At 42.3% G+C, this 19,173-nt stretch overlaps 1 protein-coding gene across 2 annotated transcripts; it reads left to right on the forward strand.

The window, feature by feature from the left end:
* The first annotated feature begins 472 nt into the window (after positions 1-472).
* MTIF2 (mitochondrial translational initiation factor 2) lies at positions 473-18,612 on the forward strand. 2 transcript variants are annotated; one of them, XM_075267525.1, is made up of 15 exons: positions 473-532; positions 2,405-2,624; positions 3,894-4,014; positions 5,370-5,541; positions 5,821-5,981; positions 10,196-10,372; positions 11,086-11,225; positions 11,726-11,850; positions 13,119-13,323; positions 14,444-14,696; positions 14,786-14,926; positions 15,483-15,647; positions 16,416-16,556; positions 16,640-16,825; positions 18,475-18,612. In XM_075267525.1, exons 2-14 carry the CDS (start codon positions 2,409-2,411, stop codon positions 16,807-16,809), a joined length of 2,187 nt encoding a protein of 728 aa, XP_075123626.1. In that variant the 5' UTR covers positions 473-532; positions 2,405-2,408; the 3' UTR covers positions 16,810-16,825; positions 18,475-18,612. The 2 variants fall into 2 exon arrangements, with proteins under 2 accessions (XP_075123626.1, XP_075123625.1); XM_075267524.1 differs by having other exon boundaries at positions 514-567.
* Positions 18,613-19,173: the final 561 nt, after the last annotated feature.

Below are 19,173 nucleotides of genomic sequence, written 5' to 3' on the forward strand. Positions count from 1 at the left end.
TCGCAGCACCCTAGGGGTCTCCATGCCACTCCATTTACTAACATTAGTGAAGGAGTCATTGTTAGACATAGGGCAGCAGGAGTCATGGCAAAAGCTGTCTTGTAGCTTTATCCATGAAGGTAAGCTATCAGCTGTTAGATCTTAGATGGCTAAAGCTATAGTTCTATAGCTAATGCTTTACCCTGCCCAAAGCAAAGATGGAGGACAGATTCACATGTTATCTGGATTATAAAAACGTTCCTCATACAGACGCCATTTTTCCGGAGCTCAAAACTATGCACACAAGAAAAAGTATCGCTAACATATTAGTTACGCAGTTCAGGGGGAACTAATGGCCATAGCCATTTTTATTCTTTGTATTTCTTACCTATTTACTCCAATATTCTTGTCACGTGATCCCTTTATCAGATCTACCGGCATTTAGAGAACAGTTTTACCTCTAGTGTTTGCACTTACCCGGCGTGACGTAAGAAGGGTGCGTGTCACATGATCGGTGGCAGAGGTCGGCGTGCTCTCTATAAGCCGCAAAGAGGTAACTCTCGTCATGCCGGGTGTGTACGGTGTTATGTGAGTGTGGGGTAGTTTTATACGTTATAATGGGTTCAGACATTGCGGTTTCCATTAAGTGCCGGCCCTGAATGACTTGCTGGTCCTTGTAGTTCAATTTAACAATTTTGGAAACACTGAGGTTGAGATCAAGTCATTACAGTTTTAATGAGTTGTGCACGTCTATCAGGGACATCACAAGCTGTGTTATTCCCCAATTCGGTAGCCAGGATTGGAAACTACTTGTCTCAATAATAGCAAACATCCCATGGCTTCCATGCTAGGTGGCGCCAGAGGAGCAGCTGAGGTTCCCATCCAGCCCTAGGTTGGTTCAAATCTGCGTTTGGTAATCCGCATGGGGACCCCCCCCCTGAACAGACTACCGAACGCATTTGCAAGCGGTGTGCAGTGCAAGCACACGGACCCCATAGACTATAATGGGGTCTGTGTGTTTGCCGCGAGATCTCCGCACGGAACATTCAGAGAGGAAGGTAGATTGTAAAGTACTTTCCTGTCCGCATGTTCCCTGCGAAGATCTCGTGGCAAACACACAGACCCCATTATAGTCTATGGGGTCCATGTGCTTTCACTGAATACCGCTTACCAGTGCGTTTGGTATTCCGTTCAGAGGGGTCCCCATGCGGACTTCCCTGAACAGATTACCAACGCAGATGTAAACAAGGCCTTACTCTGCACTCCGTGCATTTAATACCTGTATATTCACAGGTACCAGCTGGTGACCATACTGCCTCAGTTATATGCCCATATAATAATAATACATTTTATATATTACGCCAACATATTCTGCAATACTGTACAATTTGATTGACAGATGGCTAGACCATCGTACCAAACAAGCCCCTCTTACCTTTTGTGTCCCCCTATTTTCTCACTCTTATTGTTTGATATATTAATTATTTTGTTACACTGTAATGTCTGATATTGTCTGTACATGAACCCTACGATTTATAAAGTGCTGTGGAATATGTTGGCGCTATATAAATAAAGTTATTAATAGTATTTATCAGGGGGTTTTTAAATTATTTTTTTAATATCTAAGGGTACAGCCTTGCAATTAAGTATCTATGTGCATGTGTGACCGAATCCTCAGCACTGCATGGTGACAATGATAGGATTAGTTGGGACAACACGGTGGCTCAGTGGTTAGCACTGCAGCGCTGGAGTCCTGGATTTGAATCCTGCCAGGAACAACATTTGCAAGGAGTTTGTATGTTCTCCCTGTGCTTGCATGGCTTTCCTCCCATTCTACAAAGACATACTGATAGGGGAAAAAAAATGTACATTGAGGTATTTCCTTCAAACTCGTGCCATCATTGGCCACAGGGTGGCTGGAGGTTCGGCTGCATGTGGTGGGCAGGTCTGTGGCTGGACCCTGATTGGAACGATAAGCTTATTTGACTGTGTATTCTAATGCAACTGTATAGAGGGGAAAAAACATACACCAAGTGAAAATCCATGATAAAGCACGCTTTTAACAAATGTGGAGGTTGCTTGTGAAAAATACAGATAAAATCCATCCATTCCCATGGACTTAGTTTACTTTGCTGCAGTGATAACACGCCCTAAAGCCAAAAACATGGTCGCAGCCAATCTCTGGCTCCCCGACATGAGATCACTGTGCAGCCACGTAAACAAAACTGGGCTGGAGCATGGTGTTGGAAGAGGTAGAGGATACAGTTGGTGGTTATAGCTTCTTTTTGTAAAGATCTCAAACAACCCCATACTACATAAAAGGCAGCACAGCGCTTTAAGCAGCAATGTTCTCTCATATGATTGAAAATATAACTTTACAGTCAGTTTTTCATTGCATTTCTCTCACTGATATTCTCTCATGCAGGAAAATGAACAGGAATATCTTCCAGCGGATAGAACAAATTGTTCAGATTCACAATGTCTGCAGACAATTGCATAACCTCTGCTTGAGACATCAATCCACCAGACAATGGAGACCTGTACCGTCTTCTTCTCAGTCCTTGGCTGCCATTCACCATTGCCCTCAGACTAGTTGCTTTTTGAAGGTGACAACACAGCAGTGCCGGTTCTTGTCTGCTAAAAAGGTAAAATTCCTATCACAGTCACAGACAATTACTTCAGCAACCCTCACTGCAAATAGCACTGAGGACCAGCCCACATTGTACTGTTCTTCGGTTACTCATCTAAAAAAATCTCTCTACATGTGTCTCTACGAATTATTGTAATGTGAGTACTGAATGGAAATTATAACACCATACAGAAACACAGCCCGCCTGGTAACACCCAGTTGACAGGATGACCACCCAAAAATTGAGGTGTTAGCAGAAAATTTTTAGAAGCATATTATTTGGATATGTTCATTAGTCACATACAGTGGTCAAGTTTAGAGATGAGCGAGTACTGTTCGGATCAGCCGATCCGAACAGCACGCTCGCATAGAAATGAATTGACGTAGCCGGCACGCGGGGTGGTTAAGCGGCCGGCCGCCGTCAAAGCGGAAGTACCAGGTGCATCCATTCATTTCTATGGTGCGTGCTGTTCGGATCGGCTGATCCGAACAGTACTCGCTCATCTCTAGTCAAGTTCTATAACGCCGCCTGTGTTATCCGGAGGGGTGGGAGTTTGGGGTGTTGTGTCTAGAAGTTCTCGCACTATCTGGTCAGTGTTAAAAGTTTTCACTCTGTAAGGTGTGGCGAAGTTAGCTCCGTAGCAGTAACGGTGCCGACCCAACCAGTCAGAGACAGGAACACAAAATCTGTAGTAAACTGTTTTATTTAGAAAAAAAAACCCAGCAAAATAAATAAAACCTTTACTTCATGCCCAAAATGAGCAAAATAAAATACTGCCTTAACTTCAGGCAAAAGAATATCAAGCAAAACCCTGCATGTCTGAGCACTAACTAAAGAATAAAGTACTAACTGTACGTGTGGCTTACTACCAATATAGTGCAATACATTCTCAAGTGTCACCAGACTCTCAGACCCAGATACATCCTCTCTCCCAGGATTGGCCCTGAAGTGCAGACTCTGCAGCCTTTTATGGGCCAGTAATGAGCCACGGACCCCCTCCTGGGGTGAGGCCTACTGAAGATCCGCCCTGGACCACACATAGGTCAGAAACCTGGGGCTGATATATCGGGACTCCAGCACTTCTCACAAGGGACACACCCCTTTGACACAGTAAAGGTTAACAGCCAGTTGGAAACTTATCCATAAATTTCTTGAAGACTTACCATAAGAACAGCACAGAGTTAGGAGAAAAGATGCTCTTGAATTGATATATTTATGGGGATGCTTTTTAATCTGATATTCGATAGAAACCCTGACTCACTTTTTGGTTTTACTATTTGGTAGGAGAATGTACAGAAGAAAGAAAAGTTACAGCCAATCAAGGTTAAGGAGCAGAAGAAGCTGGTAGAAGTGTGGCACAACATGACAATTCGTGAACTAGCCAGAGCCATGGATAAAGAAGTAGGTGAGTTTCTCCTTTTTCCCCCTTACTTTTTAACATTTCCAGTATGTGGCAGATGAGGACATACTACTGATCTGCATCCTATGTAGCTGTAACTGGCTCAAAGGACACTGACAGAGTCACAGACTTTTATTAGAGGACACTGTATTCATAGAAAGTGCTTAGGGTAGACAGTCAGCTGCATTACCCACCATTGTGATGGCCTTGCCCATGGGTTTCTCTGGCACAACAGCCCTGCCCCATTGGCTTGAATGATGCACACTGAGCTGTACAGAAGACACAGCTATCAAGGTACGATGTGGCCAAAAGCACCACAGTCATGCAAGTTGGCACAATTTGCAGTTTACCAAAATTTAATTTTAACTGATTGTTAAAGGGGATTTTTGTGACACTTTAAAGGGATCCTATCATTCAAACACATTTTTTTTTCTCATTAACACGTCGGAATAGTCTTAAGAAAGGCTATTCTTCTCCTACCTTTCGTTGTCTTCTCTGCTCCGCTGTTCACTTGAACTTCCGGTTTTTGGGGGGCAACACGGTGGCTCAGTGGTTAGCACTGCAGGATTGTAGTGCTCGGATGGAATCCCATCAGGAACAACATCTGCAAGGAGTTTGTATGTTCTCCCCACCCCGTGTTTGCGTGGATTTCCTCCCATTCTACAAAGACATACTGATAGGGGAAAAAAAATGTACATTGATATGGGGCTCCCAATCCACATTTTAAAAAAAATAAATAAATTCCGTTTTTTGTTGGTATGCAAATGAGTTATCTCGCAGCACTGGGGGCGTCCCCAATGCTGCGAGAGAACTCTCTCCAGTGCCGTTTCCATCTTCTTCAGCAACGACCTCTTCACGCGTCTTCTTCCGGCGTAGGCTTCAGACTTCTAGGCCTTGGGCCGCGGGCATGTGCAGTCAGCTTTGCCCAAAGCCTAGAAGTCTGAAGCCTGCGCTGGAAGAAGACGCGTGAAGAGGTCGTTGCTGAAGAAGATGGAGGCGGCGCTGGAGAGAATTCTCTTGCAGCATTGGGGATGCCCCCAGTGCTCTTTGAGCGTTGGGGCCCACCCCCAGTGCTGCGAGAGAACTCATTTGTATACCAACAAAAAATGGAATTTCAAGCGAACGGCAGAGCAGAGAAGACATCTAAAGGTAGAACAATAGCCTTTCTTAAGACTATTCCGACATGTTGATGAGAAAAAATTGTGTTTGAATGATAGGAATTTATTATTATTATCCCTTTATTTGATGACCTAACAAATGCCTAAATTACAACAATATTTTTATTGTTTGCAATGTACAATAAACTTATTCTGAATATTATTATTTCTTAATTTTGTTCATTTATTGCTGGTATTTTTCAGATGATATTTATGAGCTGCTCATGTACTCGGACTTTAATGTGGACAATTTAAAACCATCCTCGGCACTAGCTCCAGAAATGGTTAAGGCAGCCATAAAGAAGGCTGGCATGAAGCACATGTATACAGAGGACAAAGTGGAAAAAGTCATGGAAAATAGAGATGCTGTGAAAAGGTATGCTCATTGGGAGCTGAAGTGTTTTCATGCTTTCAGTCACTTGTAGATCTCCAACATATCCCACAGTGCTGTACAGAGCTTGTCATCACACACAGGCTGACCACATACATGGTTTATCCATCTGTATTGGTTTTATATGTATATTTTTGTGAAATGGGAGACTTTATGTGTGATAGATTTTCTTCCTTCCATTCTGAGAGTCCTTAAGCCAGAACGTGGACCAGAGATACAACCATGTCACTAATAACGTTGTTCAAATGTTTCTTCTATTTCTAGAGGTCCGGCAGACCCTTCTGTACAGGTGTCCAGACACCCTGTGGTTACAATAATGGGCCATGTAGATCATGGGAAAACAACATTGCTTGACCAGCTGAGGAAATCCCAGATCACAGCGATGGAGGCCGGTGGTATCACCCAACACATAGGAGCATTCAGTGGTGAGGCTCGCTTGGAGAGTTGTGCTATTGCTTCAATAAAACCCATAACTCTGGATTATGCCCCATTGTTACTCAATGCAAGCATGTATTGTAGACCTATTGGCCAAACATGGTCCTTGAAAGACTGAGGGACGAATTAACCCTTCATGGGACCTTGAGTTCACTGTGTGACTTAAGTGGCAGTGCACATGTTTGGCCAATTCTTTTTTTTTTTTTAAATAATTGTAATTTTTATTGACAAATTTTTTTCAGAACAAATGAAAAGATTACAAAAACAGAGTTAAAACACCAGGAAGGGGGAAGGCCCATGAGCCAAACACCTGCCCAGCAAAGAAAACAGTAAGGGCCAACAAACGACCCAACAATACAAAAAGGACTACAAGAAGACAAGGGATGGGGAGAGGAAGGGGGAAGGAGAGGGAGGAAAAGGGGGAGGAGGACCAGACTTAGAGACCACGTAGAATACAATGCGTGTCCCAAGGGAACCAGATGGACTGAAAGCCATCCAGGCTGTTATTAACCCCTTCCCGACATTCGCTGTAATAGTACGGCGCTGCAGGGAAGGGCTTCCCGCAAACCGCCGTACTATTACTGCGGATGCATGGTGCGCACACAGAAACTGTGTGCGCACCATGCACAGCGGGTGTCAGCCGTAATACACGGCTGACAATGCCCCGTAACACCCGCGGTCGGAACCGGGTCCGATCGCGGGTGTTAACCCCTGAGATGCCGGTGATCAACATGACCACCGGCACCTCCGGGGTTACAATGTCATATGGTGCCGATCGGCACCCCCCGCGCCGGTTTCGGGGGGTGCCGGTGTTCGTAGGGGGCAGCCCGGGGTCTGCCCCTTCACTTACCCCGTCCTCGCGCCTGGCCGATCCTGCCGTAAATGAAGCTGTCAGCCTGTGCGTCTACACAGGCTGACAGCTTCCTATACACTGCAATACACGTGTAACACGTGTATTGCAGCGTATCTCTATTGAAGCAGTGATCAGCCGATCACTGCTTCAATCCCCCATGGGGACAGAAAAAAAAAGTGAAAAAAAAGTCAAAATAAAAAAGTTTAAATAAGTTTAAAATAAATTATAAATAAATAATGCCCCAAAAATCCCTTTTCCCTATATAAAATGTTTTATTATGTAAAATAAAGAAAAATAGAAAAAAACATTACATATTTGGTATCGCCGCGTCCGTAGTAACCTGAACAATAAAATTAAAACATTATTTAACCCGAACGGCGAATGTCGTAAAAAAAAAAAACGTAGAAAACCGCACAAAATAATGATTATTCACCACCTTTCCCTTACAAAATGCTCAATAAAAAGTAATCAAATGGTTAGATGAAAACCAAAATGGTACCAATAAAAAGAAGAGGTCTTCCCGCAAAAAATAAGCCCTCAACCAGCTCTGTCTAGCGAAAAATAAAAACGTTATGCCTTTCAGAAGATGGCGATGCAAAAACAATAGATTTTTTTCCCTGAATTGAATTCTATTCTGCACAAATAGCAACGCATTAAAAAATCATATAAATGAGGTATCGCCGTAACCGTACCGACCCGCAGAATAAAGGTAACATGTTACTTATGCTGTACGCTGCACGGGAAAAAAAAAATGCTAAAAAGCAATGCCAGAATTGATGTTTCCTTTTACATCCCACCCAGAAAGAGTTAATAAAATGTAGTCAATAAGTTACAGGCCCCAAAATGGTGGCATTGAAAAGTACATCTAATACCGCAAACACCAAGCCCTCATATGGCCACATTGCCAGAAAATAAAAATAAAAATCTACCTTGTACAATGTGAAGACAAAAACCCCAAAAGTCGCCAAATCATTAGGACATAAGTGGCTGCGACTAGAAGGAAATGTGTAAGCGGTGCGATGGTTTTCAGGGGACACCCCATATTTAGAGCTTATGAGAGATAATACACCAGCGCTGATCCCCCAGAATGCCCCTCTTCCCCGTCCGCGTCATAGGAGCTGGTGGGAAAATAGAATGGGATTTGGTGTACCCAATTTACTCCGCACAGCTTACACATTCACTTCGGGGTTACTAATGCTCACTACATCACTTGATAAATTCTTTGAGGGGTGCGGTTTTCAAAATGGGGTCACTTTCTAGAGGTTTCCACTGTTTTGACTCCTCAAGGGCTTTGTAAATGCGACATGGTTCCTGAAACTGATCACAGCCAGATCTGCCCTCTAAAAGCTCTTTGGCGCGCCTTCCCTCCTGCGTCTCGCTGTGCGTCCATATATTAGTTTACACCCACAAGTGGGGTACTATGGTAGTCGGGAGAACTTGCCTAACAAATTGTGGGGGGCGTTTTCTCCTTTAACCCCTTGTGAATGTGCAAATTCTAGGGCTAAACGAAAATATTAGTAAAATAAATTCAAATTTGAAAATTTCACCTCCATTTTGTATTAATTCCTGTTAAGCACTTATAGGGTTAAATTACTAGGTATATGTTGTTTTGGCTTATTTAAGGGGTGCAGTTTTGAAAATGGGGTGATTTATGGGGGGCTTTAATACAAGGGTCTTTCAAAACTTTCATAACTGGATTAGGCCCTTTAAAAAATGGGTTTTGGAAATTTCTTGAAAATTTTGAATATTGTTGTTTCACTTGTAAATCTTATAATGTCCGTAAAAATTAAAAGGGTGACTAAAGTTTGATGCCGACATAAAGCAGAAATCTGGGACATGAGATTTAGGATATAATTTTGGCGGTCTGACTATCTGTATGTAATGTACATCATTTCAAACTTTATAAAATGCATATTTTTCAAAATTTCCACCAAATTTCCAATTTTTTTATAATTAAACACAAAACATATCAACCAAAATTTACCACTAACATGAAGTACAATGTGTTACGAAAAAAACAATCTTAAAATCACTTTGGTAAGTTAAAGCGTTCCAAAGTTATTGCCACATAAAGTGACACATGTCAGTTTTGAAAAATCGAGCTTGGTCAGGAAGTCAAAAAGTGCCATCGGCGGGAAGGGGTTAAGACTGGCCGTCAGGAACTTCAGGCTCCTCACATCCTATATTCGGGCCAAGAGCTCAAGGCCAGAGGAAGGGTTCACTTGCCTCCAATTCTTAGCAATGAGGGTCTTAGCTGCGGTGCATATATAAAGGAAAAGTCTGGAAGTCTTCTTGCCAAGGTGTCTGGGAGGGAGGTTCAGAAGATAAACAAGGGGATCAAGAGGAACCCCCTGAAAAAAGAGGGCCTCAATCAGATTCTTAACCTCCCTCCAGAAGCCCAGGACAAGGGGACATGTCCAAAAGATATGGTACAGAGTGCCCTCCGCCATACCACAGTGCCATCATCCCGAAGGAATAGCCGGGTTTAGAGCATGAAGGAGTGCAGGGGTGTGGTACCAGTGCATCAGGAGCTTAAATTGTGTTTCTCTGAAGGTCACACTTTGAGAGGACTATTGAGCCCGAGACCAAACAATATGCCACTGTCCTGGGGAGATGGACTTGCCAATCGCCTCCTCCCATCTAGCCATGTAACGGTGTCTAATATGGGAACCAGCCACCTGTGAGGCAGGCCAATTCTAAATATATAGGACTGAAGAAGATCCTGAAGTCAAATACAAAGTTGTGTCAGCCCCACAGAAGTAATCAATGGGAGCCGCTCAGGTCTTTATTCCAGGAGCCGTTTCTTCTGGCTCCCGGAAAAAAAGAAGCGAGGTGCTTATTCTTCAGGCCGAGTCGCCTCGCGAAGACACGCCCTTCTCCAGACTAGGCCCATTCATTGGGCCTAATCCGGAGCAGAGTGCGCGGCTGGTGCAGTGCACCGGCTTTCATTCGCAACTACCCGGTTTTTGGACCGGAACGTAAGGCGGCCTCCACCTCAGGTTCCTGCTCCAAAAAAACCCTGTATGAACTTACCCTTATACTGTCAATAGGGGATGTGTGTTGTTATGGGATACTTCTTTTATTCAGAATACGTAAGTTTATTTGTTTTAAGTGATGGCAGGCACCTTATATACTTCATTATTGTGGGTTCAGTGCAAGAACAAAAGGAAATAAGGCTCATCTGTGATATCAACATGCACATATGTCAGGGAAAACACTGAAAGGCTTCTAGTCTAAACGGCACAGTTTTTAGATACCTAGAATTATTTTAGCCTGTAATAAATATATATATATATATATATATATATATATATTATATATATATATATATATATTTTTTTCTTTTCCTAGTTTCTTTAGCTTCAGGGGACAAGATCACATTTCTTGATACTCCTGGACATGCAGCCTTTTCAGCAATGCGGGAGAGAGGTGCTCATGTGACCGATATTGTCATACTGGTAGTAGCTGCAGATGATGGTGTAATGAAGCAAACCATTGAGTCCATCCAACATGCCAAGAATGCCAGAGGTAAATTACTAACGCTTGCACAACTCACTACACGTTTTTAAGAGTTCATTCTGATACCTTGTTGTTTCAGGCTTTGATGGGTTGCTGTTTCTTAAATTTTGCCTCCATTCACAGTATTATTGCTTTACCTTTTTATTAAATCTCATATTCATTGTACTTTTAATGCACTGAAATCCCATTTATGCGTTTACATTCATATGTTCAGTATGGAAAATTTCCTTACCTGTTTTCCCTACTCTCGAGATAGTGATGGACAGGCTGCTGAATATAAATACATACACAACAGCCTGTCAGTAACTATGCTTATGGGATGGGGAGATCTCTGCTCATGAAAATAGCGGGACTCAAAATATTAGACTAGGGTATTCTTTCAGAACTGCAATGATCTGGTGCTGGATCTGTAGCTGTAATAGGCTGCATAAGATAGCTGAGAACAGCGCTTGGCTATCTCCAGGACTCCCATAGAAAATGAATGGAGTGGTAAGGCACATGCTTGGGCTGCTGCTATATCAGGACTGCAAAACTGAAGCCCTTTTCTCAGGATTGCTTTGAGTCCCAGCAGTTGGACCACCCACGATCATGAAGTTTTTCCCTCTTTTTGTATAGGTGATAACTTCATAACTTTGTACAATCCCTTTAAGGTTTGATGCTTTCTTTGAACATGTTTTGTATAAAAATGTTAAAAAAAAATTCTTCCCCCATTTTTACCACAGTCCCTGTCATTTTGACTATAAACAAGTGCGACAAACCTGAGGCCGATCCAGAGAGAGTTAAGATGGAGCTCCTGTCTCATAACATAGTCTGTGAAGAATTTGGGGGTGATGTCCAAGCAATTAACATTTCTGCATTAAAGGTAATGTCAGTGCAAAACTACAGAATACTTGTGATTGGTTTGTGACAAGTATACATTGTACAGTATGAGTATGTTGTGATTCTCCACTTATTTGCAAGAAGTACAAGAATCTGTTCTTATCTGGTACTCATTTTGGCTGCATGAACATCTGCATGAACTTTGTGTCTTTCTCGTTAGCTTACATGGACTTACTTTGATAAGTTAATTTGTAATTTAGATTGAGCCCCAATGGAGATAAGGAATGGTGTGCGCGATGACAATGTCTATACCGCACTGCAGAATATATTGGTGCTATATACCGTAAATGAGTAAAATAAATTTTAAAAAAATGTAAATATCAGGGAACTCATCAATAGTTCAGTTATTAGGATGCCTGTAAGTCTGGTGTTCTCTGTATGAATGAGCTGATAATCCATAGCTCTTGTGGTCGGAGTTCACATTGGTAGAATTGAGCTCTGTAGAGTTGCCTACTAACAAAACATGTACGTCTTCTTTTGCAGGGAGAAAACCTGCACGCTCTAGCAGAGGCTGTCATCACACTGTCGGAGATATTGGAGTTGAAGGCTGATCCCACAGGCTTAGTGGAAGGAACTGTCATTGAATGTCGCACAGACAAAGGGAAAGGGTAGAGAACTTCACTTATGACGTTTATTGTAACTATACATTATAGCCTTCCCAATGCTAGCAGTAAAGTAGTGGTGAAATCATTGTGGGATTTTTATTACTTTGGCCGTGTGTGGTAGGAGATTGCAAATACATTTAATATTTGCCAGATTTAAAGGGGTATACCGGTCACAACCCGTTATTCCCTTTTCACTACATAGGTAATAACAGCTAGACTGGATGGGTCTGAACTTTGGGATCCCAGTGATTTCCACAACGAGACATCTGTTTCATGTTTTCTCCAATTATAAGTCCTTGGTTAGGAAGAGTGAATGGAGTAAAGGTTAAAGGGGTTGTCCCATAACAATGATCCTATCTATACTGCTAATTAGTGTGGATTTAAGACTTTTCCTAAATACATTGCTTCAGCCCACTAGGATTTAGCCGACTCTATATAGAACAAGCTAAATCCAAGTGTTATAGGACCTTTGATGACATCACAGGCCCTTCAGTCGTCCCATAGGATCACACTATGTGGTGGGCGGGGCTACATGCTTATTTGGGGGAGGCGCTAAACTGGAGGTAGTCGGACAGTATGGCTTTGCATATGAAACCCCGCCCACCAATTGACGTCGAAAACCAGGAAGAAAGAAGTCTTTGCAGCAGCAAAGACTGGTGAGCAAGGGACATGGGAATACCCCTTTAAGCATGCTTCATACTTGACCGTTCTTGTGGGAGTGAAGGGACAGTGTCATTCGTTCTACCAAACTGTGGTCCGCCCCTGCTCAGACCACCACCATGTTAATATTTATCACGTGTCCAATGAATATGTTATCATTGTGTTATAAAGTGTCATACTGCTTTTCAGCCTCATTACTATTTTAGCATCAGAACAATATAACCGGATACGTTTCCAGCAGCTCAGAGACTCTACAACACTGAAACTGTGACTTATTTTAATATTGTCCATTAAGCTTTTCTCCTTTGTAATGTTTCTGCGGCGTGCTTCTTCAGTCTTAAGCTGCTTTCACACTGCCAAGTCTTGAACTTGAGACTCGGTCCATGTGTGCGGCGGATTTATACATGCTGTAATCACTATGGGATAGTATGTAGTAGACAGGCAGCGAATGCTAGTATCATATATGACTATAAAGCTAGGAGTCCGTAGTACATAGTGTGCAAGCACACACATCCAGCACACACATGAACCACATCTTGCGTCTGAGACTCGATAGTGTGAAACCAGCCTTAAACCAATGTGTTCTCGTCTAATTTACTTTTGGTCTTCAGTCCAGTGACTACAGCCATTGTCCAGAGGGGAACCCTTAAAAAAGGAGCTGTACTGGTGGCCGGAAAAGCCTGGGCTAAAGTCCGGTTAATGCTGGATGAAAACAATGCCATGTTGAAGGAAGTGTTACCGAGCATGCCTGTGGAAATAGTTGGCTGGAAAGAACTACCGTCTGCCGGAGATGAAATCTTGGAAGTGGAATCTGAGGTAAAAATATTGTAACTAAATAAATAATTAGACTCTTTTTTGATAGATAAAAGCATCCATTAGGAGTTGTCTCTCGGAAAGTCATATGCAGCAAGCAGACGTCATGGTGACTTACTTGTATGTTTACCAGATCCAATCCATATTTTACTTGCTGTCTTATTTAAAAATAAGAAAATTGCACAGATTTCCAGATTGTAGGAAGTCTTCTCTGACAATAATCTGATCATCTGGGCAGCAAGTAGTACTGCGGGAGATCTTAAGCATTGTGTATTGCCCACTGATTTCTATTCTAATGCATGAATGTGCTGGGTCCTTCAACGTGAGAGTTGCTGTATGTAATAACCTCACTGACTAATGGCTGAGGATCCTGAATGGGGCACCTGCTCTATCAATTCTAAACCAGATACTACTTTTATTATTGTAGTTTGTCACTAGTGTGCATAACACACTGGATTCAAAAAATTCAGTTCACTTCTCCTAAGGGTACGATCACATGAGGTTTTATGGACCGGAACCTGAGGCGGAGGCTGCCTCAGGTTCCGGTTCAAAATACAGGTAGCCGCACTGGCATCCAGTTGCGCACTCCGCTCCGGATTAGGCCCAATGAAGAGGCCTAGTCAGGAGGAGGGAGTGGCTTCAGGCCGAATCGCGAGGTGAATCAGCCTGAAGAATGAGCTTCTCGCTTCTTTTTCCGGGAGCTGGAACAAACCGGCTCCCGCCAAAAAAGACCTGACCGGCTCCCATTGATACGTTCTCAAAATCCTGACCAAAACACTCCGTGTGAACTTAGCCTAAAGGTGGCCATATGCATAACATGAATCGTGGCTGAACCCACCAATTTTTACATTCACTTATCCAGTCGCATCATGCTATGGGGTGTCCTGACTGCTCCCTGGCAACAAACGTTATGTTGGTTTTCCACATGCCCAATCGTTTATTTTATGGGAGATAAGCCGCTCCCCACTCAGTCACCTCTCCCCACACAGAACCAAGCTGGACTTGGGAGGAATAGCTGCCACCTGACAACTTTCTGCAGTGTATGACCAATTTTAGTTTCATGCTGGCAGACTTTTCTGTGCTATAAATGTGGCTTCTTTGACGTCTTGCTCTGGATTTCTAGCAACGAGCTAAAGAGGTTGTTCAGTGGAGAACATACATGGAAGAACAGGAGAAAATCAAAAAGGATATGGAGGTGATTGAGGTCAAGCAGAAGGAACACCGAGACGCTCACAGGAAGCACCTGGACGCTTTTATTGGCATGACCTGGAAAGAAAAAAGTGCTGTCTTGTATAGGGCTAAGAAAACCCTAATGTGCAAGAGACCAGGAGAAAAGAGCACACAGGATAAACCCATAGTCTCCATTATAATAAAAGGTTAGTTCTCTGCACAGCAGTATTGTTCTAGCTGGTAAATCACAGTCAGTCCGCCTTGTGCGTTCATTTCATGTTCTGCTTTTGCTCAGGTGATGTTGATGGATCAGTTGAAGCCATTCTCGGTGTATTGGACACATATCATGCAGAGCACGAATGTGAATTGGATTTGGTCCATTTTGGAATTGGAGACGTCACGGAGAGTGATGTTGCTCTTGCAGAAACATTTAATGGTAAGAAACTTGCTTCAGCCATTTTCTGCTTTCACCACTTCTTCTTGTATTATTCAGCTTCTTGTGTTTTAAGCTTGACATGTTGGACAGAGATCGGGGCAACCCTAAGCATGGATCCCAGAGACAAAAATTGAATGGGTAGAGCAGGAGACAGGATTGTTGTAATGGTAACCAGTATATGTCCTGATATAAAAGGTATAAAATAAAGCACCTAGGCCCCATTACAAAATCTGTAACTATAATGTATCATTTACTTTATAGTACTGGTCTCCTCATATATTGGGAAGAGAACTTATAGGCTGCACCCATTGCATCCCCTCCAGTTAGGCCCCTATGTTTTGACTATGAGATCGTCAAGAGGTCCCGTCAATTTCCTCTAGGACCTTTAGGCTTCTCCTACATAAGAAATAAGTCAGACCTCTCAACACTCCTGTAACCGGTGACGTCCCGAAAATGAAGGATGTCCAGTCCTTTATGCCTCTGAAGGATAAGTGGACCTCTGAAGTATGAGCCATGAAGGGCTTCTAATTTCATTCTTTTTTTGTTTTGCATGTAGCTTCCATATACGGCTTCAGTGTTAATGCTAACAAAGCCATTCAGCAACTTGCTACCAAGAGCAATGTCCCAGTGAAACTTCACAAGGTCATCTACCATCTCTTTGATGATTTGAAAGAAGAACTCAGCAGCACGTTACCAGAATTAACAGAAGAGACTGTGAAAGGTACACGCCACGTTTTAGAGTTTTCACATATTCTTCTCTCTCCAGTATCTATTGGCGGCTTTAATTTGAAAAAGCAAAAATACTTCAAGGGAAATTAAAAAAATTCTAGTTGCTTCCTTCAGTGATAGAAATCCCCAAGATCAGCCAGATATTCCTAGCTTACCTACTTATCATGGGACTCTCCTATGCACTGCAGATAGCTGTCACCCGAATGAGCCAATAACTCTTCTTTCTAACCCCACATACATTTTCTGTATACTCTATTCAACATAGTATGCATGTATTTTAAAGAGGAGATGGGCATAAGCAGCAGCCTCAAGGCCTATCTTTCATAATGCAAATGAATTGAATATGTTAAAATCCAACAGCATGATTCTCCGTATCCTTGACACACATTAGATGGTCGACCAAAATAATCATGTTTTGTTGACTTTATATGTATGGACAGCTTTAGCGCTAATTCAGAAAAATGACACACCTGACTTAAACCACTCCATTCTGTTTTCAACCATGGAATATGTGGCCACAATATGTCGCATGTATTATCACCATGCTATGGTCTTCTGTATCAGCAGTTAGTCATTCATTCATGTCTCCCTCTGCTAGTTTATACATTGGTGATTCTACAGAATACACGAGAATCACATTGGGTGATGTGTAAGCACAGAATAATGTATGTCTAACATAATATATGACATATTAGTGAAGAAATAGTTTTTAATGTTCCTTGATGCCATCAAATACTAACAGTTTTTCGTATCTTTCCAGGTGAGGCCTCTGTTCTGGCTTTATTTGATGTTACTGTAGGAAAGAAGACTGTACAGGTTGCAGGATGTAGAGTGCAGAAAGGTTTTCTAGATAAGAAGATGAAGTTCAAGCTAATCCGGAACAATAAAGTCTTGTGGGAAGGTGAGATGATGGACAGGATCTATATACAGTATCAGTGCTTGAGATTATGGTTTGCTCCTAAGTATAACATTCTCCATCCACAGGATCATTAACTTCTCTTAAGCATCACAAGAATGATGTCCCGACAGTAAAAACAGGGGTGGAGTGTGGCCTGAGCCTGGATCAAGATGTGGAGATAAAAGTTGGAGATGAAATAGTTTGCTTTGAAGAAAAGACAGTACCTCAGAAAATATCCTGGGATCCTGGATTCTAACTTGGATGTCCATTAGGTGTGTATCGTATACAGTCCTCTGGGGAAAAAGGTGTGGTAGCATAAGTGATAAATAAAATGGCCATGCATAAAGGACTTATGGCTAGCGTGAGAGCTTTTTAGGGTGGTCACCCATGGGGCAAGTTAGGCTAAGGCCCCACTGGCCATATCCGCAGCACTAAAGTGCTGCGTGAAGAACCGCTGCGTGAACGCATTGCGGTTCTGTCCGCAGCACTTTTAAGAGAAAGTTCACAGAGTTTTCCTCTGCGGACTTTCTCTTAACATTATATCTATGGGAAAGCCGCCGGCGTTTCCGTAGATATAATTGACATGCTGCAATTTGCAAAGCCGTAACGGCTTTGCAAATCGCAGCATGTCCGTGCTGCGATCTTTTCCGCAAAGTGGGGACGGGATTCACATGAATCCCATCCACTTTGCCTGCACTGTACAACGCCGCGATTTTTCCCGCAGCGTCTCCGCTGTGGGCGAATCGCGGCATTTCCGGTCCGTGGGGCCCCGGCCTTAAAGAGGTTTTCCAATCAGCTAAAAATATAGAGCAGTGTTTGTATATCATACAGTAAACTTTCCTATGAGACTCACTTTTGACTAGGACCCCAATTGTGTCTGACAAGCACATGATTGGAAGAGTGCAGCATTTTATTGTTGTGGCAAGATGTCATATCTGCCGGACATGGGATCTACCCTCCGACTTACCCTGTACCTTAGATAGTACATCAGCAGAGACTTAGCCATCTGAAGATGCATAACATGTCGTGTATACAAACTGCCCCCTCCTCTCAAGAATACAGGTGCAGAAACCAGCCGGCAGTATAGTCCACATGACAGGCGTGTTTTTTTCTAAACAGTTGGACAAGATGGACTGTAGAGAACATGATTCGAGTCAATGGAGGGTCAAAGCCAAAAGTGAATAATTGAGTTAAGACTATTGTAAGGTACCAACACAAACCTTGCTCTATGTTTAGTTGAGCGGACAACCCCTTTAACCTTTGCAGGCTTGGCTGTTGCAGTTCCCTGTGATCGGGTATTTTAGCCATGGTAGCTATAGACAGTAGAGTACTTTCCCCAAACAGAGGCTGCTTCAGTGGAATAGTGGTATTAAATGGTATCTATGTAATATATGCATGTGCCAAGTCATAGAGGAAACTACACCATTCAGCAGCTCTTTCCAATTCTAATGGAAAGGGAATCTGCCCACTCCTCTCTCTATGACATATGTGTGGGCAAAACACATACCTTTATAGTGTGTTAAACAATTACATAACTTTTTTGTAGATCCCCAGTGTTGATAGTATGCTGTATCCTAGTTTTAGATTTCATTGCTGGAGTGTCTCGTGATCCACATAAATGTTGAGACCCCTTTGATGCAGTCACTATTGACTGTGGTGATCAAGAAGATCATAACTGATATCATAGCCATGTCGAACCATTATGGTGGCGGTCTAGCATTGTCTATTTCTAGTGCATTAAAGAATATGGCTCCCCACAGTAAAAGGCATATTGGTACTTATTAATATGTTGCTCTGTTGGATATATAGGTTAAAAAAAATGTCTTTTGCATTGTTCTACTGTCCTTTAATGAATTATAGGTGTACATAGTCCAGGAAAGACATACTTGTCTAATTTACATTGCCATTTTCCCCCCTACAGTAAAATCTCACCATTCTGACATGTCTTCAGTTCTGCAGTTGACAGACATTTCTTAATAAATGACCTTCGAAGTGGCAAAAACATCAGGAAAGAAGCTTTATATCTCAGCATATGAAATGGACCTGTTTGCTTTCCAATCCCATCTTGTAACTTTTTGCTGAACAGCAAGTGTATTTTGGTCTTGTAAAAAGATTTTTATTTTTGTAAAAAAAAAAAGACAAAACAAAAAAAAACACTTGTAAATTGATGTAAAATTATTAAAATTACATCTCCTGTGTTTTAATTTATCCAGTTTGTCTCATGAACAGTGTGTTAAGGTAACTGAAGATGTTGCCATTAAAGCAGAGTAGTTTTTATAGTTTAAGGCCACAGGTTGAAGATTTTGCTTTCTTTTTTTTTGAGCCAAGAGTGATTTGAAAAGGAATTGGAAATATTACGGAAGCAATTTATACATCTGCTAAATGCACTCCTTGCTTTGACTAGTATGGAGAAGTTAGCTCGGTAGAAACTACGGTACAGGCCCAAACAGTAGAGACAGGGACACAAAATATGCAGCAAACAGGTTTATATAGAAAAAAAAATATAACCTAATAATACGTGTGTCTTATTTCCAGCCAAACAAACAAAACAGGGACAATATTGTCTCACCGGACTCAGGGTTACAGGACAGACCCAAACACCTCTTTTCACCTCATGGAA

This window comes from Leptodactylus fuscus, chromosome 3, assembly GCF_031893055.1.
Source record: "Leptodactylus fuscus isolate aLepFus1 chromosome 3, aLepFus1.hap2, whole genome shotgun sequence".
In the NCBI taxonomy this organism is placed as follows: Eukaryota; Metazoa; Chordata; class Amphibia; order Anura; family Leptodactylidae; genus Leptodactylus; species Leptodactylus fuscus.